The 24424-nt window shown below is 39.8% G+C and overlaps 1 protein-coding gene across 1 annotated transcript in view; it reads left to right on the forward strand.

The window, feature by feature from the left end:
* Positions 1 to 9587, forward strand: part of ttyh3.L (tweety family member 3 L homeolog) — an 88839-nt gene extending 79252 nt beyond the window's left edge. The window contains 2 exon segments of the mRNA NM_001091310.1: positions 7599 to 7611; positions 7638 to 9587. Coding sequence (NP_001084779.1) covers positions 7599 to 7611; positions 7638 to 7705 — 81 coding nt within the window. The 3' untranslated portion in view covers positions 7706 to 9587.
* The last annotated feature ends 14837 nt before the right edge of the window (positions 9588 to 24424 follow it).

Genomic DNA, 24424 nt, shown 5'->3' on the forward strand with positions numbered 1-24424 from the left:
ACTAGACATGAATACTATTAATTTTTTTTTTGCATGTGTGCTGATAAAAAAGCTCAGTGTCAGCTCTGATATGAATTATTTTTGGTAAGTACTTAGAAATTGCAACATTCTCACACCTCTGCAGAGCACAAAAGTGATCTAAAAAGAGCCTGGTTTTTAATGCATAATTCAAAGGATTTATAATGGGAAGACACTTGCTTTCTGAAAGCGGAACAGTAGGGTCTACCTGCACAAACTTTCCATTTGTTATTACATTATACCCAATTTTTCAAATGGAACTGGCATTTCTCGCATACTGGCCCAAGCATGGCATTAGCAGCATGGTAAAGGTTTGAGCAATCCCAACAGCAGTGAAGGGGTGAATATCTATATTTCCAAAAATCACTTGTGATATAGGCTTGATCTAATGTTCCCATGGCATGGAGCTGTATATAAAGCAACATTATGTAAAATAAATACTGCCATAAATAAGTTAAAGTAAGTCAATAGGAAGAAATACTAAAGTCAATAATTATTGACGTTTTAATTACCCGATTCCCTTGATCCCTGCCTTGGTGGTCGGCATCTCAACCATTTTGTTTTACACCCTTAGTTGATGGGCACGGCATTGAAAAGGTATGTTTGCTGTCTTAATACAGAAGAGAAATACACTTGCCAGGAGTCGAGAAAAACTGGCAACCCCTTAGCTTAGCTTTTCATTAGCAGCCCACTGAGCATGTGCAGAGTCACTGACACTCACAAGATGGCCTAACAAGATGGGAAGATGGTTCATGGAATTGATCATTACTATAACAGGGCTGCTGAACTTTGGGGCTGGTATAGTACATTTATTAGATAACATAAAGCACTTCTAGCCATAATATTTTAGGCTTTTGTTTCTATTTAAATCATTGCATTTTTAGTCTTTTGCATCAGTGGTGTAGTGGCTCCGTAACTTAGAAGAGGTCTTCACCTTAAACCACAGATCCCGTTAATAGAGTCATGCTTGGAAATACTTAGCAAGCACAATACAATTCTTTTGGTTTTATAGACAAAAGCATTTAGCTGAACAATCCTCCCTTGCGAGTGATTAAATAGAGAGAGCACAGATGATTATTGGTTTGCCTTTCTTGATTCGCTTGTACAGGCTGATATTTGCTCACAGACAGATGTGTCTGAGCCTTTCTGTGGCCCGTGTTTAGTGATTATATGGGTAAGGTTCAGTGTATATTCATTCTTTTTTAATTGTCTAATGGAAATGTTAAAAGGGGAATATATATTTTAGCCTTCTTTAAGCTGCCATTCTCTTCCAAACTAGCTGACCACAAACACTTAATCCCCTTACAAGAAGGGTATTAGTAGACCAAGAACAAAAATTCTGATCACAAGCCATTTACTGCAATGTATATGCATTCCACTGGCATCTAAAGACATCCTGACTGTATTGCTTTATGGTAGCTGGCCATACAGTACTGATACGATCATGTGAAAGATATTCAGTACGTGCATGGTGGTCCTCTGAACCCAGCTGATATGTATGTACTATAAACATTGGTTGGTTTGGGGATCAGTTATGTTGATAAATGAGGAGGTGAAAAGGGGTTGCAGCTGTCTTCTGTAACGATGGGGGATGATAGAAAGGTAGCTATGTAATGTGTTGCACCTCCTACAGTATCCATTTATTGCCATGGCCATCCGCAGGCTAATTGGTCAGATACCTACCAGGATTGGCCCACATATGGCTACCGTAACCTCACATGGTATTTTAGTTTTTTATATTATTACAGGAATAAAGGGGGGAGGGTAAATGCAATGGCAACAAGCAAAAAGGAAAATCTTTTTCTCCCGTGAGCTCACAACCTAATTATGACAATTCCAGCATTAGCATTTATTAGCAATGTTACAGAACAGCAACACAAGCTACTATGTTATTAAAAAGGAAAACTGCAGCATTATAATCGTAACTGTCCTAAGAACCATGTATAGGAAGATCCCTTGTATGTATGTATGAGTGTTTTTGGCAGGTACCAGCAGTTGGCATCCCTACTGACCGCAGCAGTGCCTGTATAGATACACAAGGTAACAAGGAGCAGAGAAATGGGTGCTGCTGCTTTTTTATATTGTTCCGTGTTTGCTTTGTTGTACTGTGACTAACAACGTACTGTCCATGTACTGTAACTTTAATCCTTAACTTATTCACCCAAAAAACTGGGTCAATTAAGTGCAACAGACGCTGATATTCGTGACATGAGCAGATGCACTCTCATTCTGTGTTGGTCAACTCCTAGCTGCTCATCACACCAAAAAGTATCTCTTTTTTTTTTCCCCCAGTCTACCCCACCTCTCTGTGCTCCCTCCGTGATCCAGGGCTATTCCCGATAGAGCCCCTCCTCTCACACACATGGACGTATCTTCCCCATGTTGTGTCGGCTGCACTGTATCATATTTAATGCACGTTCAGGCTCCACTCTCTTTTTCTCTCTCTTTCCTGCAACATCACAGTTGTATTTGGCTGCCATGGACACTAGCAGCCATATGAGCTGGCAGTTTAAGCCTTCGGACAGTGCAAGGACGTACTGGTAACGGCGGCCGCTATTGGAACAGGTACTGCAACAAGGTCCTGCCTTTCCTCACTTAATCCTATTCCTCCTCTCCATCCCTGCACCGTCTCCCCTTCCCGCCTGGCCAACAGCTTACACTTTTTTATACCTTACACCTTTTCACTAAACTCCTAGCACACTCCTTCCCAAGATTTGTGCTGACCCAACTTGGCTTCACGTCTCAGTTATTGGTGTTAGTGGTTGTACAAAGGAACGGAGATTGGGGCCCCTACCAGTGAAGAAGCATGCTGCAGTATTCTGTTCTTCTGATATGAACAGCGAGAAGATAATTGGTAATTAGCAGAGACTGATGAAAAAACTGTGTATTGCCTAGATTTGGAACAACATTACTGTTATATACTGTTTTCTGTTATTCTAAATAATAATTCCATGTTACAAGGAGTAGTAAATGTTCCATCTCCTTATGTTCCATTTCCCTTATAGTGATGCTGTGCTGTCATGTTATTATAGTATAAATTATAGCATTTCATGCGCCAGTGATCTGTGCAGGGGTTACACAAACACTGTGCTGTTTCATCATAAATACATCTGTTATAGCTTAGCATTTGCCCCATGCAGTCTCATTAAATACCTAAGTATGTAGTAATAAAATGGGATTCTACTGCATAGCACTTGTTCTTGCCTTCAGGTCTTTGAGGCACAAATGTGGCTTGAGTGTAAACATCCTTATTGTTCATGTTTCTTGCAGGCTATACATATTATTTGCCAGTAAAGGTGTTCTTTTCCAGTCAAGGTTTTTGTAACCTCTACCTTAGTTCCATGTGATCTCTTAGTGTCCAGAGTTATGTTGGTTCAGCATTTGTCTGTCCCCACAGGCACCAACCCATAGTGGAGACTGGCGTCATTTAACTCCTGTGTTGCAGTTAGATAGGACACACCACACGGCAAATGCAGTCAATATTATAAGGTTAATTAAGGCGTATTTAAGACTGCTGTGAGTAGAAATGGTAATTTTTTTTTATACTTTTCACTCTTACAAGTGCTATTTTAATTGCTTGGGTTTTTTCTAAAGTTAGTCACTGGGCACTGTATGTGCACTTCATAGTAATGAAACATTTCTGCCCAAGCCTAAGGGACTGTAATACTAATAAATCAGATTTGGGTAGAACCAAACAATAAGTTAGGCCACACACAAGCCACTTTGTTGCAATATCTGACTGATCTGCTTCATCACCATGCAGAAGTGTTGTCCCAGACTCTTCTCCCACATGTACTCATGTCATTTAATGCTCTGTTTTACACCATGGTTTGAGTAGCCATGACAGTTGCTTGGCCCCACAATGAAATTAATGCTCATATAAATGAAAAGATGATGCTTGGGATGATTAGGACGTACAGTTCTGTATTGAGAATTACCCATGTTGCAGTTGTTTTTAATCATTCTTGGGCCAACAGTATCTGATCGATTTTTAAGTCTTGCCCCAGCTGTAAAAGCTGATCCAACCATTAGACGTAGCCCTGTCTGTAGAGAGCTCTCCTTAGACTACTACTTGGAGCTTTCCCAGGAAATCCATCTGACTTGTGAATATTACCAGCTAGCCTTGGTGATGATGATAGAAAAGTACTTTTCTGTTGGTGTCTTGTGGCTGATGGAATATCCGCACAACAACCCCTTCCCTTTTGGGTTGTTTTTGGATGCCCTCAAAGTCTTAGCACCTCTGAAAGAGACCTGATTATGAGCAGGTAACCGGAAAAGAGGGAGTGTACTTGGGTAGAACAAGAGGGGATGCCTATGGATCACCTGGCAAGAATGGACTGAGCACTTAGAATGTGTCTTTCTCCTTTCCCATAAAACATTGGGTACTTGACAGTTATGGTGTAGGCAGCGGAGCTGTGTGTATAGCAAGCATTAGCCCAGTACCTATAATGAGCGCTACAGTATGAGCATATCAATATCAACATTGACATGTCTTTATCATAGAGTGTCATAAAGTTACATTGGCCGAGCGCTATGTATGTATAAAGTCATATTTATTTGCCTCTGATCACTAATAATATCCTCATGAAGCCATTTCAGCTGCCCATACACTCTTGGCACATTCATAGTATCACTACATTCGCCATTCTCCTCTCTCACCCTGAATGGCTGACACACACTGCCTGCGCTTCTGTAACTTGCATCTTGTGCTTTGCTACTACTACTATGAGACTAACGCCCCAACAGCATAAGACAAGAGCCCCTTGTGTCCCGCGCTCCCATACTGCATGCATGGAGAGCCTTCCTGTGTTTGCTGGCTGTATTCTATATCTCATGTAATTAACTCTGTGGCCTAAACCTTTTGTGCTCTTTCTTCTTGTTTCCTTCCCTTCCACAGGTGTTTACATTGACCTTCATTTTGCAGAATGCAATGACCATTCAGTGGATTTCCTGTCATTCCCTCTCATTGTTTTCATGGCTCCACTTGTTTTTTTGTTTTTACCTTGTATTGTGGGATGATGTCAAAGTGTGGAGCTTGGGGAGCTGTTAAAATACATGTGTTTTTCTTTCCGCTATCATGTCTTCCGTGGATTAGTCGTTGACTCCTAATGAATGAAGGTTATGGTAGATTAAAAGCAGGGCGTATATTAAAGGAATTAGTGTAAAATTATTTATGAGTACACTCTATCATTCAGCACAAACCAGCACCTCAACTTACTACTCTTACGCCCTTCCCTCAAGGCAAGTGTTGTCCCCAACAAGAAAACGTGTCAAATTTAAACAGCTTTTTGCAGTGGCGCCATTGCAAATGCCAACAACATTTTGTCCCCAATAGACCAATTTTTGCATGGTTGATTTTATATCTATAAATCTCCCTTATTTTGAAACTAATTAACATCTGCTTGACTTCTCTTTGAGTTATTTTTAAAATTCTAATATTACACAGGTTTAAGAGCCATTATCCAGAAAGCCCCGAATTGGCGAAAGGCCATCTCCCTTAGACTCCAAATACAGAATTTTAAAAATGATTTCCTTTTTCTATGTAATAATAAAACAGTAGCTTGTACTTGATCCCAACTAAGATATAATTAATCCTTATTGGAACCAAAACCAGACTATTAGGTTTGTTAAATGTTTACATGATTTTCTAGTATTAGAAGTAGGTATGAAGATCCAAATTACGCAAAGAGCTATTATCCGGAAAACCCTCAGGTTCCCGAGCATTCTGGATAACAGGTCCCATACCTGTATTAATGTAAAAAATTTAGATTTTTTTTTTTTTTTGTAACTTCCTCTCTGTGCAACAGTCTGTGTCTAATGTCAGATTTAGGACTCACTTTCTGATATATTCAGATATTTTATGAACCATTATTGTTTGCCTTGAAGAATTTTCCCTCAAAGGGCTGAAACTTCAGCTCAATGAAACTCTGATTTCTAAAGTCCCACAAGTGATCCAATTATTTTGCTTATTCACAACTAGAGGTGAGCCAAGGCTACTGGGTGGCCTAGGCAACCCGATATGTGCGAGGGGAAAGCGCTCAGTGACTGGGGAAGCAAGAGAGCCCAGACTGGGGTAGGCAGAGACTCCTCAAAAGGTACCTGCCCTGAACCCCTCATCCTTGCACCCTAGACAGGTGCCTCTAGTTCTGGTCCTGCTTACAGCACTTTCCATAGCAGCACCAGGACCATTATATATGAGAGTATCACTCGTGTATTTATATATAATGTGCCAGAAAAATTGGCTTTTATGCATTAGCTAAAACATACATATACTTATCCAGGGTATAGCTTCTTATATAGAATCATAATCCATTTAATGAGATAATAGATTTGTAGCATTTGATTGACCGTTAGTTTCTATTTCCACTGACAGGCCTACTTTGTTGACTGGTACACAGCCAAGAAACCATTACCATAATGAAAATACAATATCTGTTGTACTAATGGAATATATCGTTTAAGGAGAGTTTAGGCTGGACAAGGGTTCAATAGGCCTGGGTCATTTGCAGCTGTTCTCTGTGCATGCTGTTGGATATCTTCAACAGATTCTTTAATCGGTTGTTAGTTTTCTAATGCTAATTCTGTTTTGTCTTTCTCTCCAGTACACCTCCAGCATGAGAGCAAAATACCTCGCCACCAACCGCCCTGAAACTGAACCGGTGCACTAAGTGCAAGTCACAAGAATCTCCTGAGTGCCACTAACCCGAGCAACTACTGTGGATCAGTGCCCCTCCCCCCGACTAAAACTCAGAGAACATGGAGGATTCCTATTGGATCCCTGATTTTTGGGCAGTAGAAGCTGCAAGAGTTTGGTCATGTTTCCCAGAATGTGGTGAAACGTGTTTCTTATTTCATTAATGAAGAATTAATCACCTTTTAATAATCTCATGGAAGAATGAATCCACTTCTCCTGTGCTTATGTCTATGTCTTTATTGCATCTTAAAACATCTAGCTGTCTTCTTGATTACAAACGAGTCCCTCTTTGGGAGAGAAGAGAAGATTCCTTTAAGTGTTCGGCAGCCACTTTGTTTTTCAGAAATTGCATTTTTTTTTACATTTCTTTTAAAGAAACCTAATTTTGAAGGTCCGCTTTTTCATAAGTGCTATTCATGAAGGCAGACACTCACCAAATGTATAATCTTCCCTTGTGTGTACATAATAATATCTTTCAGACACAGTAAGATGTAGGTTTCTGTTTGACCACTTCAATCTCAAGTCAAGAAAAATCAAGTGCTACAAATAGGATTTAAGATAAAAGGATAATGTACGTATTAAGAGCTACAAAAAGGAATGCCATTCGACAACACCATTAAATACTGCCAGTTGACATATACTGTATGTATAGATAGTTTGGTTTTCCTACCCGTGTGTATGGCAAAAAGTTCATATATATCAATAAAGACCAGCAACTCCAGGACAAGTGTATTAAGAAGTGCACATACAGCCAATGTGACGTTTCGGTCCCCATTGGGACCTTTCTCAAGGAGTTGAGAAAGGTCCCAATGGGGACCGAAACGTCAGGTTGGCTTATGTGCACTTCTTAATATACTTGTTTTTTTAAGAAATCCTGGAGTTGCTGGTCTTCATTGATTATATATATATATATATATATATATATATATATATATATATATATATATATATATATATATATATATATATATATATATATATATATATATATAATCAAGTTGTAAGAGTTAGAAAATAAGGTGCGAGTAAGGGAAATGTATAGCAACATCTACAGATAAGAATAAGGGCATGCTCTGCATCCTACATTACCCTGGGCACAAACATTTCCAAATGTCTGTGAACTCACATAAGGCTTGCACTGTATATTGTTTTACTTTCTGGATTGGGTATAAATGCAGGTGGTGTATATATTTGTGTTTGAGGGTACAACTCAGAGAGTTGGAATGTATTCATGGAAGTTGAACGTTTTACAAAATATTGAACAGTTAATGAAGCCCTCCAAGGCTAAGTAAATTGCCGTTATTGTTGCAGCTCCCTAAAACACTGCTTCTGTGAAGATGTATTTTGTAGAATTGCAGTCAATGAAGTAGTTTTGTATATGTTATTGTATATACAGTATATTCTCACTGTATATCGCTGTTGCTAGCCAACTATTGTTACAGCCCATAGTTCGAGGCCGCCACTTCATTTAACTGCATCTCCTAGGATTGACTAATCCATGACATGGCTTCTCTTCTCTGTAGTCATCCAGTTGTTCAAGTAATAGTTTTACGTCAAGTTTCCAGTGAACCACCTGTGCCCTATGTGCCCCCTATATAGTTGGTTTGTAGGAGAAGAAACCCCTATAAGCATTTGTTGGACAGGAGATGGACAAGCTATAAGCCAGTCAGTTGCAAATAGTATTGCTACCTCCTGTTTTAATGATAATACGTTTGGTTAAGTTTGGCTTGTTTCTAAACTTTTCTTAAGATCATCACCCCAATTTCATTCACTCTAAAACAGGCAGTGCCATATGTGAGTTCCAAAGGATATTTCCTGAAAGCCACTTACATTGTATTTACTTCATCTAGTCTTGTCATGTTCTTCATTCAGTAGACCCCCATTTTATATTTCTTCATGGGACCAGAAAAAAAGTGGTGTAAGATCTTTGATATTTGTTAGGGACTTGAGGTTTAGGTACTTCAAGCAAATCATCACAGGGTTGAGTTTTTCTACAATACAGTCGTTGCGGTTGCGCAGTACCGTGTATCTTTTGTCACTTGCACGACATTAGAGGACGGCCACAAGAGGTGCAAACTAAGAAGGCCCCCGATTTTTAAGAAAATCAGGAAACAGTACAATATCAGAGAAAATTGCTCGTCAAATAACATTGGAATCATCAGGACCAATGTTGTAAAATCAGGCCTTGACTATACGTCTTTATCCTTTTCCATGTTTTTAATCCTATGTTTTTTGTTTGTTTTTATTTTCAACAAATTTTAAGGATGCCGAAAGAGTATTGTTTCTGGGAGCATGTCATTGAAATATGTCTTAAAACACACATTAAAAATGTATTCATAAACCTTGGTTTTGATCTGAGGAGAGTTCTGGTGGGACAGAAAACACAGTCCCACCTATAGGCTTCAATATGAACCTGCTCTGCCTCCATTTGTTACGTTACTTCTGTGGTAGGGAACCAATCACTATATTTTATATTCATGAATAATTTATGAATCGTCATGTCAAAAGGAACTTGATTTCATTATTCAACTGGCACAGTTTAAGCGAGCACATGGTTCCATATGGAGTATTCCAGCTAGAGAGCAGCTGGCACTTTTCAAATAATTTGGCGACTGGACCATTCAATTGTTAGGTGAACCAGATATAGAAGAAAAATCTGGCTGTATGGATTTCACCAATGGTGCTAACTCCCACTCCGTACAATTCAACCGTGCATTACTGTTGAGTGCAAGACTCCAGAAGATATGAGATATAATGTCCTTTTTCTGTACTTTACTTTTCTTCCTTTTATATATAAATATATATGGCTGAAACTGATATCATTTCACCCCCGACTATAAGGAGCATGCTCCGGACCGTGTACTGATGCCATTTTGAAACAGTCATGGAACTCAACTGACAACACAGAATTGGACATGGAAAGCATTCCTTGCTGGATCACGGTTTTTGGACAGAGAAAGTGAAACCGAGCCACACAGACTGTAACCGTGCCACATAAATCGCATACACAATCATTTAGAAGCACAAAACTGTGGCTGTCGCATCCCGATTTTGTATTTTGCTTTCCCCTCATAACGGCTATTCAGATGCTGAACAGCTGGATTGTTAAAGAGCTGTTCCAGAAAGACATCTCCATAATGTGAATTGTATATAGCATGTTGGACTTTGCTGTCCAGTTGTACAAGACTTTGCTTTGTAATCGTCAAAGGAATTTGACTCAAGCCATTGCTGTCTTGGGAATATTACTGTAGTGTTTGTATTCCGTGTGTGATATTAACCAGTTTAATTTGCTTGCTAACCTCGGAAATTGTGGACTTATTTTTGGCCCTTTCAAATTAATTGGCGTTCTGCATCAAAGTTGGGACAGATCTGGATTCCATTTCATGAGTCTCCTGTAAATGATATGACACTGATGGTCCTCCTCTCCCATTTTATAGAAAGTTCATAGTGAGAACTGTCACAAATAATATTCTTCATGCAGAACACAGGGGCAGAGCTTGCACTTTTCCCGAATAGTCTGAAGCCATCATGGAGACTAAAGTGCATATCATAGCCTGGCAGCTTATCAAGCAAATTCATAACTTGGATGAAACAATTCACATTTCCCAAAGATGTAAACACAGATTGAGGTTGGGTATATTGGCAACTCCTACAAAATGTGGAACCAGTATATGCAGTGTATTTAGTGCGTTAGAGCTTACCACTATATACGGTGGGTCCGGGTGCACACGCCCAGACCTTCAGCAAAGGGAGAAAACACCAGGAGAAATCAAGAGGCCGGCACAAGCCTGGACCCACAAAGTAGATGAGCCAAAGTCAGATTGTAAAAGGTTGAAAGCCTGATGCTTTTTGTGTTTTGTGACTAGCCTAAGACTAAGTGTCCTTGGTAGACACAAAAGTGTCAGGCCTTGGATCTTAATTATGGAGAATAAAATGTAAGCTTTTAACCTTTTACAATCTGACTTCGGCTCTACTACTTTGTGGGTCCAGGCTTGTGCCAGTCTCTTTTGATGTCTCCTAGTATATTGGCAACTCACCTGAAACTTAAAATCTGCCCCAGTGGAAGAGACAACATTTTGCTGCCTGTTCCCTTTTATTCCATTTAGGTATGTTTTTTTTTTTTTATTTAAGAATACTTAATCCACATACGACATTCTATCTTGGCAAGTATATACTGTAAATGGCAGCCATAAGCCTTGGGATTCAGAAGATTAGACCTGTTGGAATAATCTATGAAACTACAAAATTTCTATACTACCATTACTGAGCACTGGGCATACTTGGTACAGGAAAAGTAGGCAGCTAATAGGTTTGAGACCAAACAGGTGATTCTTCTAGTGATGCTCAGTGTGGCTATGCAGTACCACATTCAATATGGAAAATGTTCAGCTGCCTTTGAAAGGTTTTCCTAAAGTGGTATTCATCTCCAACATGTCAGATTTAGGGCATCAAAAGCAGCTTTCTAATAGAAAAACTCTTTGTATAGGTCAGTTAAAACCTAATATTTTAGCCATTTATGTATATTATTGCATCAATGAAGAAAGCAGTCTTATCTCTACACAAGTCAACATCTTCTCAAAGATGGTCTTCAACCCTCCCTGAAAGTGCCTTTTTTCATTTCCTTTTTAAGGATGTCTTTTAAACGGAGAACAGGTTGTTCTATCACTGGCCGAGGGGGATCTGGAGTAAAACTCTGAGCTTTGATTGGTCCACCTGTGCTTGGCAGAGTAGAACTTCATAACCTGCTCCGGCGCTGAGTCTTGAGGTCCCACTTTGAGAAAACCTGGCTAACTTGGAGTGTGGAAGTTTCATACAAAACTCTTTGAAGAGTCTGTCTCCTAGGAGCACCTTTTGGCTGTAGAGAATTGGCACGGGATGGTCCCTCCCCTGATATTTCCTGGTGCTGTGTAATCTTATCCTACTTTAAAGACTCGCTATGCAATCCAGGCATGGGGTATCTAATGTGGCCATTGATATGTTTGGTTTTATTTTTTTGTATTACATATTACCCTTCAAACTAGAAGGAAGAATCTCACGTCAGTCGGGAAAAAAAGCATTATGCATGGAGACAGGTCTTTGGTTTTATATGTCCAATTTTTAGGGGGGGAGGTTAATCATTAGGGGTTATATACCACATGGGCCATTCCATTAATAAAGATATGGGGGTCAACTTTGTCTTCTAACCCTGTGAATGTTCACTGCAAAGCCACTAATGGTTTACATGTGGTCACCTTTTAATAATGTAAGATTTGGTTGTACACAAAGTATATTTTTCAATTATGCAATAGGACTTTTTTTGTTTTATTTTCTTTACGGCTGGGTTGCAGTGGATGAGTCTCTTGCAAAAACGAAGTCCGTGATTGTGCATCTCGTTGGTGGTACACTTGTATTGGAATCTCTGGAAAATTCCATAGACTGGCACTTTACATTGGGCCTACGGGGCTGTTTGGGTCTTTGTGAACTTGAAATGCCAGGACCGGGGTTTTTTTTTTTTTTAAATCTCAGTCCAGAGATGATTGGTAGACGTGGTTTAAGCCATTAATGAGAGCCGAGCAGTCTTCAGCTTGATTGATTCCAAGCGAAGAGTTGTGTTTGGATGAGCATTTTTTTTTTCTTTCCTTTTAGAGAGTGTGAGTTCTTCTGTACAAATACGAAACATAAGGGACTTCTGCATGTGGAGTACCGGCTAGGGCCAACAAAGCGTGCTTCATCTCAAATCTATATTAAATTAAAAATTGTTATGTTTCTAAATTAAATGTATGTACAGAAACTGTGAGTTACTTTCTACTGTATCTGTCCTATTGCATAAAAATATATATTTTAATATTTGCTGATTTCATTGAGGTCTCTCCTGCACTTAGTCAATTGTTTCTTTGGTTTTATTTTTTAATTGCAAAGATTAATCTGACGTATGAACCCCTGGTTTTTTTTGTATTTGCTACCATCCTCTGTCCTATTCTAATCTCTTCTGTTAGAGACAGGAGAATTCATAGCTATTTTTTACTGTGCTTTGTTTTGCAAAAAAAAAAAGAAATAAATCATAAATGTACTTTCTGTGGTTTCCATACAGCTTGGTATCATGTTTTTAAATAAATCTAAAATGGAGAACACGTTGCAACCTGTTTGATTTATGTTTGCAGAAAAAGAAGTACTGGTATGGGATCCGTTATCTGAAAACCGCTTATCCAGAAAGCTCCAAATTACGGGAATGCCATTTCCCATTATATAGTAAATAAAGTACCCCCTCTTGTGAAATATAAGGATATTACAAGTACCGAGGAGCTTCATGACCATATGAAAATATGAGGCTGAAGCCCGAGTGCTTTTATACAGGCCATGGAACTCTTAGGTGACTTTTAACATCCTTATATTTTGCAATAGGGGGTGCTTTATTTATTATAATATACAGGTTTCAGTGAGACGTGACAGAAATGACATCACTAAGCTCTGATTATAACCAATGACATCACTAAGCACTGTTTATAGGGATATCATTTACAGGATATTCATGGCTCTTGTGTATTATATAGTAAATAAAGGACTCCCTATTGTAAAATATAAGGATATTATAAGTCACCGAGGCATTCCATGACCATATAAAAACACAAGGCCAAAGGTGCTTTTATACAGGTCATGGAACTCAAAGGTTACATCTAATATCCTCATTTTCCAACAAGGGAACTTTAGTTATTATAATTACGGAAGTACCGGATCCACGATGCGGTTGGGGATTAGGCCAGGATTCGGCTGAATCCTTCTGCCCGGCCGAACCGAATCCTAATTTGCATATGCAAATTAGGGGTGGGGAGGGAAATGTGACTTTTCATAACAAAACAAGGAAGTAAAAACATTTTCCCCTTCCCACCCCTAATTTACATATGCAAATTAGGATTCGGTTTGGTATTTGGCCGAATCTTTCACAAAGGATTCGGGGGTTCGGCCGAATCCAAAATAGTGGATTCGGTGCATCCCTAATTATAATACACAAGTTTTAGTGAGTCATGACAAATGACATCACTACTCACCGTTTATAACTGATGACATCACTAGTCACCGTTTATAAGATATCATTTACAAGATATTCATGGCTCTTGTGTATTATAAACAAATAATTTAGATTTTTAAATTACTTTTTTCTCTGTAATAATAAAACAGTACCTTGTACTTGATCCAAACTAAGATATAATTAATCCTTATTGGAGGCAAAACAATGGGTTGAATTAATGTTTAAATGTTTTTTTTTTAGCTGACTTAAGATATGGAGATCCGAATTACGGAAATATCCCTTATCTGAGAAACCCGAGGTCCCCAGAATCCTGGATAACAGGCACCTGTATTTCCATTAGGAGGAAAGTAGTCCCAATTGCGACCACCTTCCCTCTATATTGTTTGGTTTTTCTTGGGACTGTTTGGTTTAAAACAGTTTTTCTGGGTTTCAGCAATGTAAAACCTGATTAAAAAGATGCCCGATACCTGCCGCCAATATCACAGCTTTGTCTCCACATGTCATGACCCTACTCAGATACATCGTCAATGTGCATCCAGTTTCACTGCTCCACCCGTGATGTCATCAGCCTCCCCACCAGACGTCATCAACCTTCCCCCTTGTCCTGTTTTTGCGGAGGCCAAAGAGGCAACGCCACCCTACAATGTATGACTCCAGACTGCACCTTTCTGCTCTGTTCTAAGAACAAGACAACTGTTTGGTGCTTAATATCAAGGTTGGACTGGTCTGCCATGGGCCCCAGCCAACAACAATTTCCATAAACCTTTCTTATTTCCAATGTAGGTCTCGCAGTGTTGTCTACAAAAATGTAGAGAGAGTAGGTGTGCTTCACATTCATGGTGGTTCATAGGAGGCCCAGTCTGACTCTGCTATAAATATATTTCTATCACACTGGTGGAGGCAGTCGCCACTCAAGAATATACTTTCAATTATTTAGCAACCCAAGCACATACAACAATTCAAGACAACAATGCAGAAGGCCTCACTAGCTATTACATTCTGCATGCTTAAAGGACCAGTAAGATCAAAAACAAATTCATTAGTATACATAGAAAAAAAAACACCAAGACAAATTAAACTTTAAAATCGTAAAGCTTTTATTAAGAAATAACATCCCGAATTTTGGCCAGATATTTTCCGTGTAGACCCATCAGAGTGGCCCATGAATGAGCAGATAAGATCCTAAATCGTCAGCTAAAATCTGCTCATGTATGGTCACCCTAACCTAGAATTTTGGGTCAGGGTGTATTGACTTGGTAATTGGCATACATATGCACAGATCCCTTTCTCCTGAGCGATATGTTCCTACATTCAGAGGACAAAACAGAAACACGGGTCAGGTTGCTTCTCTTCATCAAGAAGGTGTGTGGCTTCAGGAGCATGGGCACATCAGTCGGTGTAAGGAAGCAAATGCAGGAGGACCATTCTTTATCGGATGGTCTCTTGTGGGGTCCAACTTGTCTCATGAGGAAATTTCGGGCGACTTCGGAAAACGATTTTTTTTCATTTTAAGCAGGCGCAGAGTGAGGGAAGGTGTTTGGGGAGATTGGTCGCCGCAAAGACGAGGAGATTAGGCTACCAAATCTCCCCAAAACGCCCAGTGTGGCCTAACTCTTAAGGTTAATGGCCTTTGTGAGGATATAGCAACTTAAAAGGTTCTTGTGGCACTTATATAATAATAATATCCTGATGAAGGGAGGTTGTACCCCCGAAACGTTGATGTTGGTGATGATATAAATTAATAAAGAGGGGGTACTTTTCCCACTACAGAAATTTGTGTGTGCTCGGATCTGTGAACAAAAAGTTGCTGTTGCTAAGGGACCGTGCCGGGTCAACGGAGGACCAGCACCACTACTGCAGAGTGAGTAGATTCCGGGTGTGCAGTGTACTTATTACATTACTTTGTGAGGATATAGCCTGCCCCTATGCTTAAAGACTTAACTAAAGGGCTGATATCATACTATTTACAGAGAGCATGTCCCCAGTTTAGAATATCCAAGTCCAAAAGAAGAAACTGAATTTTTTGTTCACGTTGGACTTTAGATTGCTGCCACTTGTGAAATCTATACTTTGACATTGGTCAGCCCCTTCTGCTTTAACTGAGCCTTCCAGGACTTAGTTGGCACCAAATATTAAGTGTATATTCACCAGTTTTCAAATGGCTCATGCTACTACAGGTATTGGATCCGTTATCCAGAGAACTGCAATTTACAGGAAGGCCATCTCCGTGGAATCTCAATTTTACATCCCCTTGTTTTGTGGTCCCACCTAAATATTATGCATATAATACATTTCCCTGATTTTACATTTCCCTGATTTTACACCATTTTTTCTGGTCCCCTGAAAAACGTGAAATGGGGGTTTTGCTGTAATTCAATTTTTTTTTCTTTCCTTTTTTCTGTGATAATATGGCCTTGTACTTGATCTCAACTTCTTATTGAAGGCAACACAATCCTATGGGGTGTAAATTAAGTTTTAGTAGACTTAAGGCATGGAGATCCAAATTACAGAAAGACCCCTTATCAGGAAAACACCCATTCCTTAATATTCTGGATAACAGGCCCCATTCCTGTAGTGTCACTGTTCAATAAACAGCTGGAATGCTACACATTTGTACCATGATCTGCAATTTGTTCAACCCATGCTATAAAACAAAAAGGAGGCCAGCCATAGATGGGGATGGGTTGTAAGTGGTATATTTAGTTTTATTCACTGAGCAGCAACCAGGGACAGAGATACCTTTTTGGATGCTTGCAGGCCAATGTACCCAACCTCCACCCCCACTCCACCGCTGAAAGAACTTGCCACTGCTGCAGAAAGATATTTCCATGATTGGTGCTACTTTCCCATGCCCGGACATCCCTCCTGCAGCTGCTGCCCTTAATAACTCCCTGCTTTAGGCCTGGACCCAGAGACACCAGAACTCAGTCAAGTGATGGTCAAAATCACCTGAAGAGAACTATGAAGTTTGATGGCAAGCTCCAAGCCTGATTTGGTTTCTAGCGTGTAAACTAAAGTTTAGCATTACAGTATACCACACAGACCAGGGTTTGAATCCCCATGAGTCCTTTTCAAGTAGTGTTACCTATATAAATAAACATACATTACAGTATGCCTTCCTCAACTGCAAATCGTGTGCTGGGCCATGACAAACACATACAAATATACAATTTTGGTTCCTGAGTGGAGTAATAAAAAAGAAATACGAAAGTAAATCGGGTTCAGAATTGAACATTCCATGAATATCATCCAAGGCAACGGCAGCTCCCGGATTCTAATGCCTCATATAGTGAGTCCCACCTTCACTGCCCATACAACCAGTCTTGGGGTTTTCAGCAAAACTAGTAACCCAAAGTAATCCTGATTGTCAGCAGGAATACATTACCTCCACGTAGGGTTGCCTCCTGGCTGATATTTCACCAGCCTGGTCGGTAAAAATGATGGTTGATCCCAATGTTATTAATAGGGAAAAATGATAAATCTATATTTTTTTTCCAGAAAAGGTGGCAACCCTACCTCCAGGTGTTAGTTTGAATCATTTGGATCCTCATTATTTCATTATATCAAGCAATTGTTTCCCACAATGAGCACTAGAGGGCAGCAGAAGCAAGGCAATTGGCTGGAGAAGCTAGTGATTACTAGTGAATAATGTACTGTTAAACCATTATAACTGGATTTACCTGTGGTGATCAGAACCCCTGCACTGCATTGATGAGATCCAACAACAGGCGATGGTGGGGAGAAACCAAGACTGGACATGTACCCGTTTGGTCCTGGGGATAGAACTATAGCAAAGCCAAAATAACACAGCTCTGTAAATGCTGACATGGACTGAGGAGGTCACTAAGTGGCTCTGTTAAAACTAATAAAGAGGGTGCAGCCAACTTACACCCAGTGAATATGCTGGCAACAGTACATTATATTTATATAATACACAAGAGCCATTAATATCCTGTAAAGTATATCCTTATAAACGTTGCTTAGTGATGTCATCAGTTATAATCGGAGTGATGTCATTACTGTCACATGACTCACTGAAACGTGTGTATTATAATAAATAAAGTACCCCCTGTTGTAAAATATAAGGATATTAGAAGTCACCTCGGAGTTCCATGACCTGTATAAAATATATATTTTATATGATCATGAAACTCCTCGGTAACTTATATATAATATATATATAATATTCTTATATTTTAAAAGAGGGGGTACTTTATTCACTATATTACTTTAAAACACTTTTAGTTGTTGGTGTTACTGTTCCTTTAATACAAGGGGAACCTCCAATGACTGTACTTTTTTTTATGAGTGCATTTCTTTCCAGAACAGATCCCCCGAGATGCCCTGGGTTTATGTGTGAGCTCATACGGGACAGAGTTTAGTCCAGAGAATGGCGGTGTTTCAGTGGGGGATTATCCAGGGACACATACTTTTAGGAAATGTATTTTTCATATTTTAAATGTGGCTTGTTTGATTCTGACATTTATATAAAGACCTGCAATCTTCTTCTTGCAGGAACCACTTATACAGACTTTTCTGATGGTTTATCAGTGTATAGTTCATTATTATGTCTGGCAAATGACCCCACAAGTGTTAATACGACCCCTCTAGCAGAACTTCTAGCAATTCTCAGTAACTCTGAAAGAGCCAATCACCACAATGGACTATTCACTGTGCCATATTCTCACACTGGCCAGTTCACTGCCATCTTGTGCTATTGACAAACCTATGAGTTTGAACTGATACTGATCCGGCATAGTGATTCTCGAATTTACCACGAAACTGCAAAAATTTGTAAAACGCATTGAAGTCAATGGGCATCAAATTTGATGACCATGAGAATTTTTACATGTGCACCTATTTTGTCCAAATGCATTAAAGTCGGGGTCATTTATCAACACTGGGCAAAAACCCATGGCAACCAATCAGATTGTTGCATTCATTGTTCTGCTTGCAGCTGGCTTTAAAAAGCTATTCGCTGATTGGTTGCTATGGGTAACTGCCCATTGGCAAATTTGCCCAGTGTTGATAAATTGGTCCCATTAATGGGCGTCTGAATAATTTTGACGTGCAAAATTTTTATGTGCATGACTATACTGCTACGCGCCCATATTTTTTTGATGCAGCAGATTTTTCATGGGCGAATTTTTGCTGCAGTTTAGCAAATTTATTCGCTGCCAGTGAAACGTGGAAATTCGCCACTAATTTGCGTCTGGCTAATGTATTCGCCCATCACTAATCCTGCACCCTGCCTACATTGAACTGTACCCCATGACCTGACTCATTTCAGTACTAAAACCACCTGGTGTAGATCTAGATACAAGGGGTGGTTCACCTTTGAGTTAATCTTTAGTATGATATAGAGAGTGATATTCTGAGACAATTTACATTTGGTTTTCATTTTTTTTTATTATTTGTGGTTTTTGACTAATTAGCTTTTTATTCAGCAGCTCTCCAGTTTGAAATTTCATCAATCTGGTTGCTAGGGTCCAAATTACCATAGCAACCACGCATTGATTTGATGGCCTGAATAGAAAAAGTAGCAATAACAGTACATTTGTAGCCTTACCGAGCATTTGTTTTTTTTATATGAGGTCAGCGACCCACATTTGAAAGCTGGAAAGAGTCGGATGAAGAAGGCAAACGATTAAAAAAAACTACAAAAAAGAAAAAATGAAGACCAATTGAAAAGTTGTTTAGAATTGGCCATTCTATCACATACTACAAGTTAAATTAAAGGTGAACCACCCCTTTAAGAAGTCGAAGGCCAGGGCTCCAGACTACCCTGTTAGCTGATAGCAATTATTAAGTAGAGATCTGAAATGAACCCTAGTAATGGAGGCAGTGTTGTTCTGCTTTCCTTGAACAGCAGTACCACCTCCAGTAGGTCTAGATGAGGGATGCCCCCGAAGATTCGACCGAATACCAAACCTAATCCGAATCCTAATTTACATATGCAAATTAGGGGTCGGAAGTGGATAACGTTTTTTACTTCCTTGTTTTGTGACAAAAAGTCACGCGATTTCCCTCCCCACCCCTAATTTCCATATGTAAATTAGAATTCCGATTCGGTTCGGCCATGCAGAAGGATTCGGCCGAATTCGAATTCTGTTGAAAAAGGCTGAATCCTGCCAGAATCCCGAACCAAATCCTGGATTCTGTGCATCCCTAGTCTAGATAAAGTGGGGCTTCTAACACAAGTACCACTGAGCGATGCCTTCTGAGCTGTTGTCCTCTTGTCCTTTTGTAAAAATCAGTTGGCTCAGCCACCTAATAGTGAATCACATGTAGCTGAAAGGGAATGGTTCTCCCCAACCTGGAAATCTTATTTATTCAAGACGATTTTTCTCCCGAAATGTTTGTATTTTTTTCACAATTTCTCCACTTCAATTCCCAAAATCTTTTTCACCAAAGTTTATGGAATTTTATCTTCATTCTTATGGGCGGGCAAATAACCTAGATTGACAGCTCCCCTAGACAGAGGAGGTCTCCACCTGCCAGATCTGTATTTGTAAGGGATGCACCGAATCCGCTATTTTGGAATCGAACCCCCGAATCGTTGGCGAAGGATTCGCCTGAATACCGTACCGAATCCAAACCCTAATTTGCATATGTAAATTAGGGGTGGGAAGGGGAAAACATTTTTACTTCATTGTTTTGTGACAAAAAGTCACGCGATTTCCCTCCCACCCCTAATTTGTATATGTAAATTAGGGTTTGGATTCGGTTAGGACGGGCAGAAGGATTCGGCCGAATCCGAATCCTGCTGAAAAAGGCCGAATCCTGGCCAAATCCCAAACCAAATCCTGGATTTAGTGCATCCCTAGTATTTGTATTATTTAGCAGCCCAGTTGTCACATCTACACACATGGTTTGTTCCAGAAGCTGACAATCTAAACATGCTTCTACAATCCTTTATTTTCTTATCTCTTGCATCCTTGACTCACAGCCTCACTCTATGCAAGTTAAGAGATTTGAATGTGCTCTCTCCTGTCTCAAAAACTCCTCACTGTTCCGGGCAAGATACAAAGAAAACTGGGAAAATTGATTCCTTACTTATTGGCTCCGCTTACACCACTTTGGGGTAGGGTTGCCATCTGGCCAGTATTTTACCGGCCTGGCCAGTAAAAATGAAGGTTGATCCGAATGTTATTAATAGGGAAAAAGGATAAATATATAGGAAGGCCGGTATTTTTTTCCAGAAAAGTAGGGATGTAGCGAACGTCGGAAAAAAAGTTCGCGAACATATTCGCGAACTTGCGCAAAAATGCGAGCGGTTCGCGAACGGTTCGCGAACCCCATAGACTTCAATGGGAAGGCGAACTTTAACATCTAGAAAAGACATTTCTGGCCAGAAAAATGATTTTAAAGTTGTTTAAAGGGTGCAACGACCTGGACAGTGGCATGCCAGAGGGGGATCAAGGGCAAAAATGCATCTGAAAAATCTGCCTGTGTGTGCTTGGAAGAGATAGTGTAGGGGGAGAGCTGTTAGTGATTTCAGGGACAGATGATAGTAAGTTTGCTGGCTAGTAATCTGCTTGATACTGCTCTGTATTGGAGGGACAGAAGTCTGCAGGGATTTGAGGGACATTTTAGCTTAGGTAGCTTTGCTGGCTAGTAATCTACTGTTCTCTTTAAACAACTGCCATACGTTGACCTTGTAGGCATTGTTTGCCCAGTTTTTTTGGACGCAGCCACTGAAGCACAGTTGCCATAAAAAATATGCCATATAAATGCTGAAAATAGTAATTTTTCGCCATACGTTGACCTTGTAGACATTGTTTGCCCAGTTTTTTTGGTTGCAGCCACTGAAGCACAGTTGCCAGAAAAAATATGCCATATAAATGCTGAAAATAGTCATTTTTTGCCATACGTTGACCTTGTAGGCATTGTTTGCCCAGTTTTTTGGTCGCAGCCACTGAAGCACAGTTGCCAGAAAAAATATGCCATATAAATGCTGAAAATAGTCATTTTTTGCCATATACGTTGAGTCAACGTATGGCAAAAAATGACTATTTTCAGCATTTATATGGCATATTTTTTCTGGCCTCTGTGCTTCAGTGGCTGCGGCCAAAAAAACTGGGCAAACAATGCCTACAAGGTCAACGTATACACTACTACATCGGTGGATACGGATTACGTAAAATATATGAATGCTGCTTGAAAAAAGTCACTCCGGTGTTTTTTCTGGAGACGGTAATATTATGGATATTTAGACAGAATGTGAACAAGGTCACACAGCTAGATGGCGGGTTGAAGAAAACAGTGTGCAAATAATGCCTACAAGGTCAACGTATACACTACTACAGCGGTGGATACGGATTACGTAAAATATATTATGGCTGCTTGAAAAAAGTCACTCCGGTGTTTTTTCTGGAGACGGTAATATTATGGATATTTAGACAGAATGTGAACAAGGTCACACAGCTAGATGGCGGGTTGAAGAAAACAGTGTGCAAATAATGCCTACAAGGTCAACGTATACACTACTACAGCGGTGGATACGGATTACGTAAAATATATTATGGCTGCTTGAAAAAAGTCACTCCGGTGTTTTTTCTGGAGACGGTAATATTATGGATATTTAGACAGAATGTGAACAAGGTCACACAGCTAGATGGCGGGTTGAAGAAAACAGTGTGCAAATAATGCCTACAAGGTCAACGTATACACTACTACAGCGGTGGATACGGATTACGTAAAATATATGAATGCTGCTTGAAAAAAGTCACTCCGGTGTTTTTTCTGGAGACGGTAATATTATGGATATTTAGACAGAATGTGAACAAGGTCACACAGCTAGATGGCGGGTTGAAGAAAACAGTGTGCAAATAATGCCTACAAGGTCAACGTATACACTACTACAGCGGTGGATACGGATTACGTAAAATATATTATGGCTGCTTGAAAAAAGTCACTCCGGTGTTTTTTCTGGAGACGGTAATATTATGGATATTTAGACAGAATGTGAACAAGGTCACACAGCTAGATGGCGGGTTGAAGAAAACAGTGTGCAAATAATGCCTACAAGGTCAACGTATACACTACTACAGCGGTGGATACGGATTACGTAAAATATATTATGGCTGCTTGAAAAAAGTCACTCCGGTGTTTTTTCTGGAGACGGTAATATTATGGATATTTAGACAGAATGTGAACAAGGTCACACAGCTAGATGGCGGGTTGAAGAAAACAGTGTGCAAATAATGCCTACAAGGTCAACGTATACACTACTACAGCGGTGGATACGGATTACGTAAAATATATGAATGCTGCTTGAAAAAAGTCACTCCGGTGTTTTTTCTGGAGACGGTAATATTATGGATATTTAGACAGAATGTGAACAAGGTCACACAGCTAGATGGCGGGTTGAAGAAAACAGTGTGCAAATAATGCCTACAAGGTCAACGTATACACTACTACAGCGGTGGATACGGATTACGTAAAATATATGAATGCTGCTTGAAAAAAGTCACTCCGGTGTTTTTTCTGGAGACGGTAATATTATGGATATTTAGACAGAATGTGAACAAGGTCACACAGCTAGATGGCGGGTTGAAGAAAACAGTGTGCAAATAATGCCTACAGGGCAAATAATGCCTAAAAGGTCAACTTATACACTACTACAGCGGTAGTAAAATAAAAAAAGTAAAATAAAAAAAAATGAATATTAAAAAAAAAAATTAAAGTTGGTGCTGCTGAACTACTAGGAGCAGCAGATTAGCACACCAGTCCCACTCCCCAACACTGCTAGACTAATAGCACTGGGCTCTTATAGTAGTAGTAGTAGTAGTAGTAAAACAACAAAAAAATAAATAAAAGCAGTCCTTACAAGGACTACTGTTATTGCAGCAGTCAGCAGATGAGATCAGAAGCAGGACAGCTGCCCACTGCAGCTACATACAGAGCACTGCAGTAGAAGGTAGATTACTAGCCAGCAAAGCTACCTAAGCTTAAATGTCCCTCAAACCCCTGCAGACTTCTGTCCCTCCAATAACAGAGCAGTATCAAAACGATTACTAGCCAGCAAACTTTCAACTGTCCCTGAAATCACTAACAGGCAGCAGCTCTCTCCCTACACTATCTCTTCAGCACACACAGGCAGAGTGAAAAAACGCTGCAGGGCTTCGGTTTTTATAGGGAAGGGGAGTGGTCCAGGGAGAGCTTCCTGATTGGCTGCCATGTACCTGCTGGTCTGGGGTGAGAGGGCAAAAAAAAGCGCCAACAATGGCGAACCCAAAATGGCGAACGTCGCGCGACGTTCGCGAACTTCCGGCGAGCGCGAACACCCGATGTTCGCGACATCTCTACTACTTTGGGGTAACTCTCACTTTCCTCATTTACTCTGCCTACCAGATTTTATATATTGGCCTACACTTGGTATTTAATCATTAGGATATATATAATATTGATAATGGAACTTTTAAAGCTTTCCCACAATTTACACAGGACCATCACATAGACCCATTTCAATATTTGCAATTTACACATGCTTTCAGGGCCCCAATTTGGTTCATATCAGATTGTATATCAGTCTTATTCCATAGACTCAGTACTGAGGAATTCTGGTTCCAAAAAGCTAGTACAGATATGGGATCCATTATCTGAAAACCCATTACCCAAAAAACTCCAAATTACATAAATGCCATCTCCCATAGTCTCCAATTTAGCCAAATAATTAAAATTTATTTCTCTGTAATAATAAA

The sequence above is a fragment of the Xenopus laevis genome, chromosome 9_10L (assembly GCF_017654675.1).
Source record: "Xenopus laevis strain J_2021 chromosome 9_10L, Xenopus_laevis_v10.1, whole genome shotgun sequence".
Taxonomy (NCBI): domain Eukaryota; kingdom Metazoa; phylum Chordata; class Amphibia; order Anura; family Pipidae; genus Xenopus; species Xenopus laevis.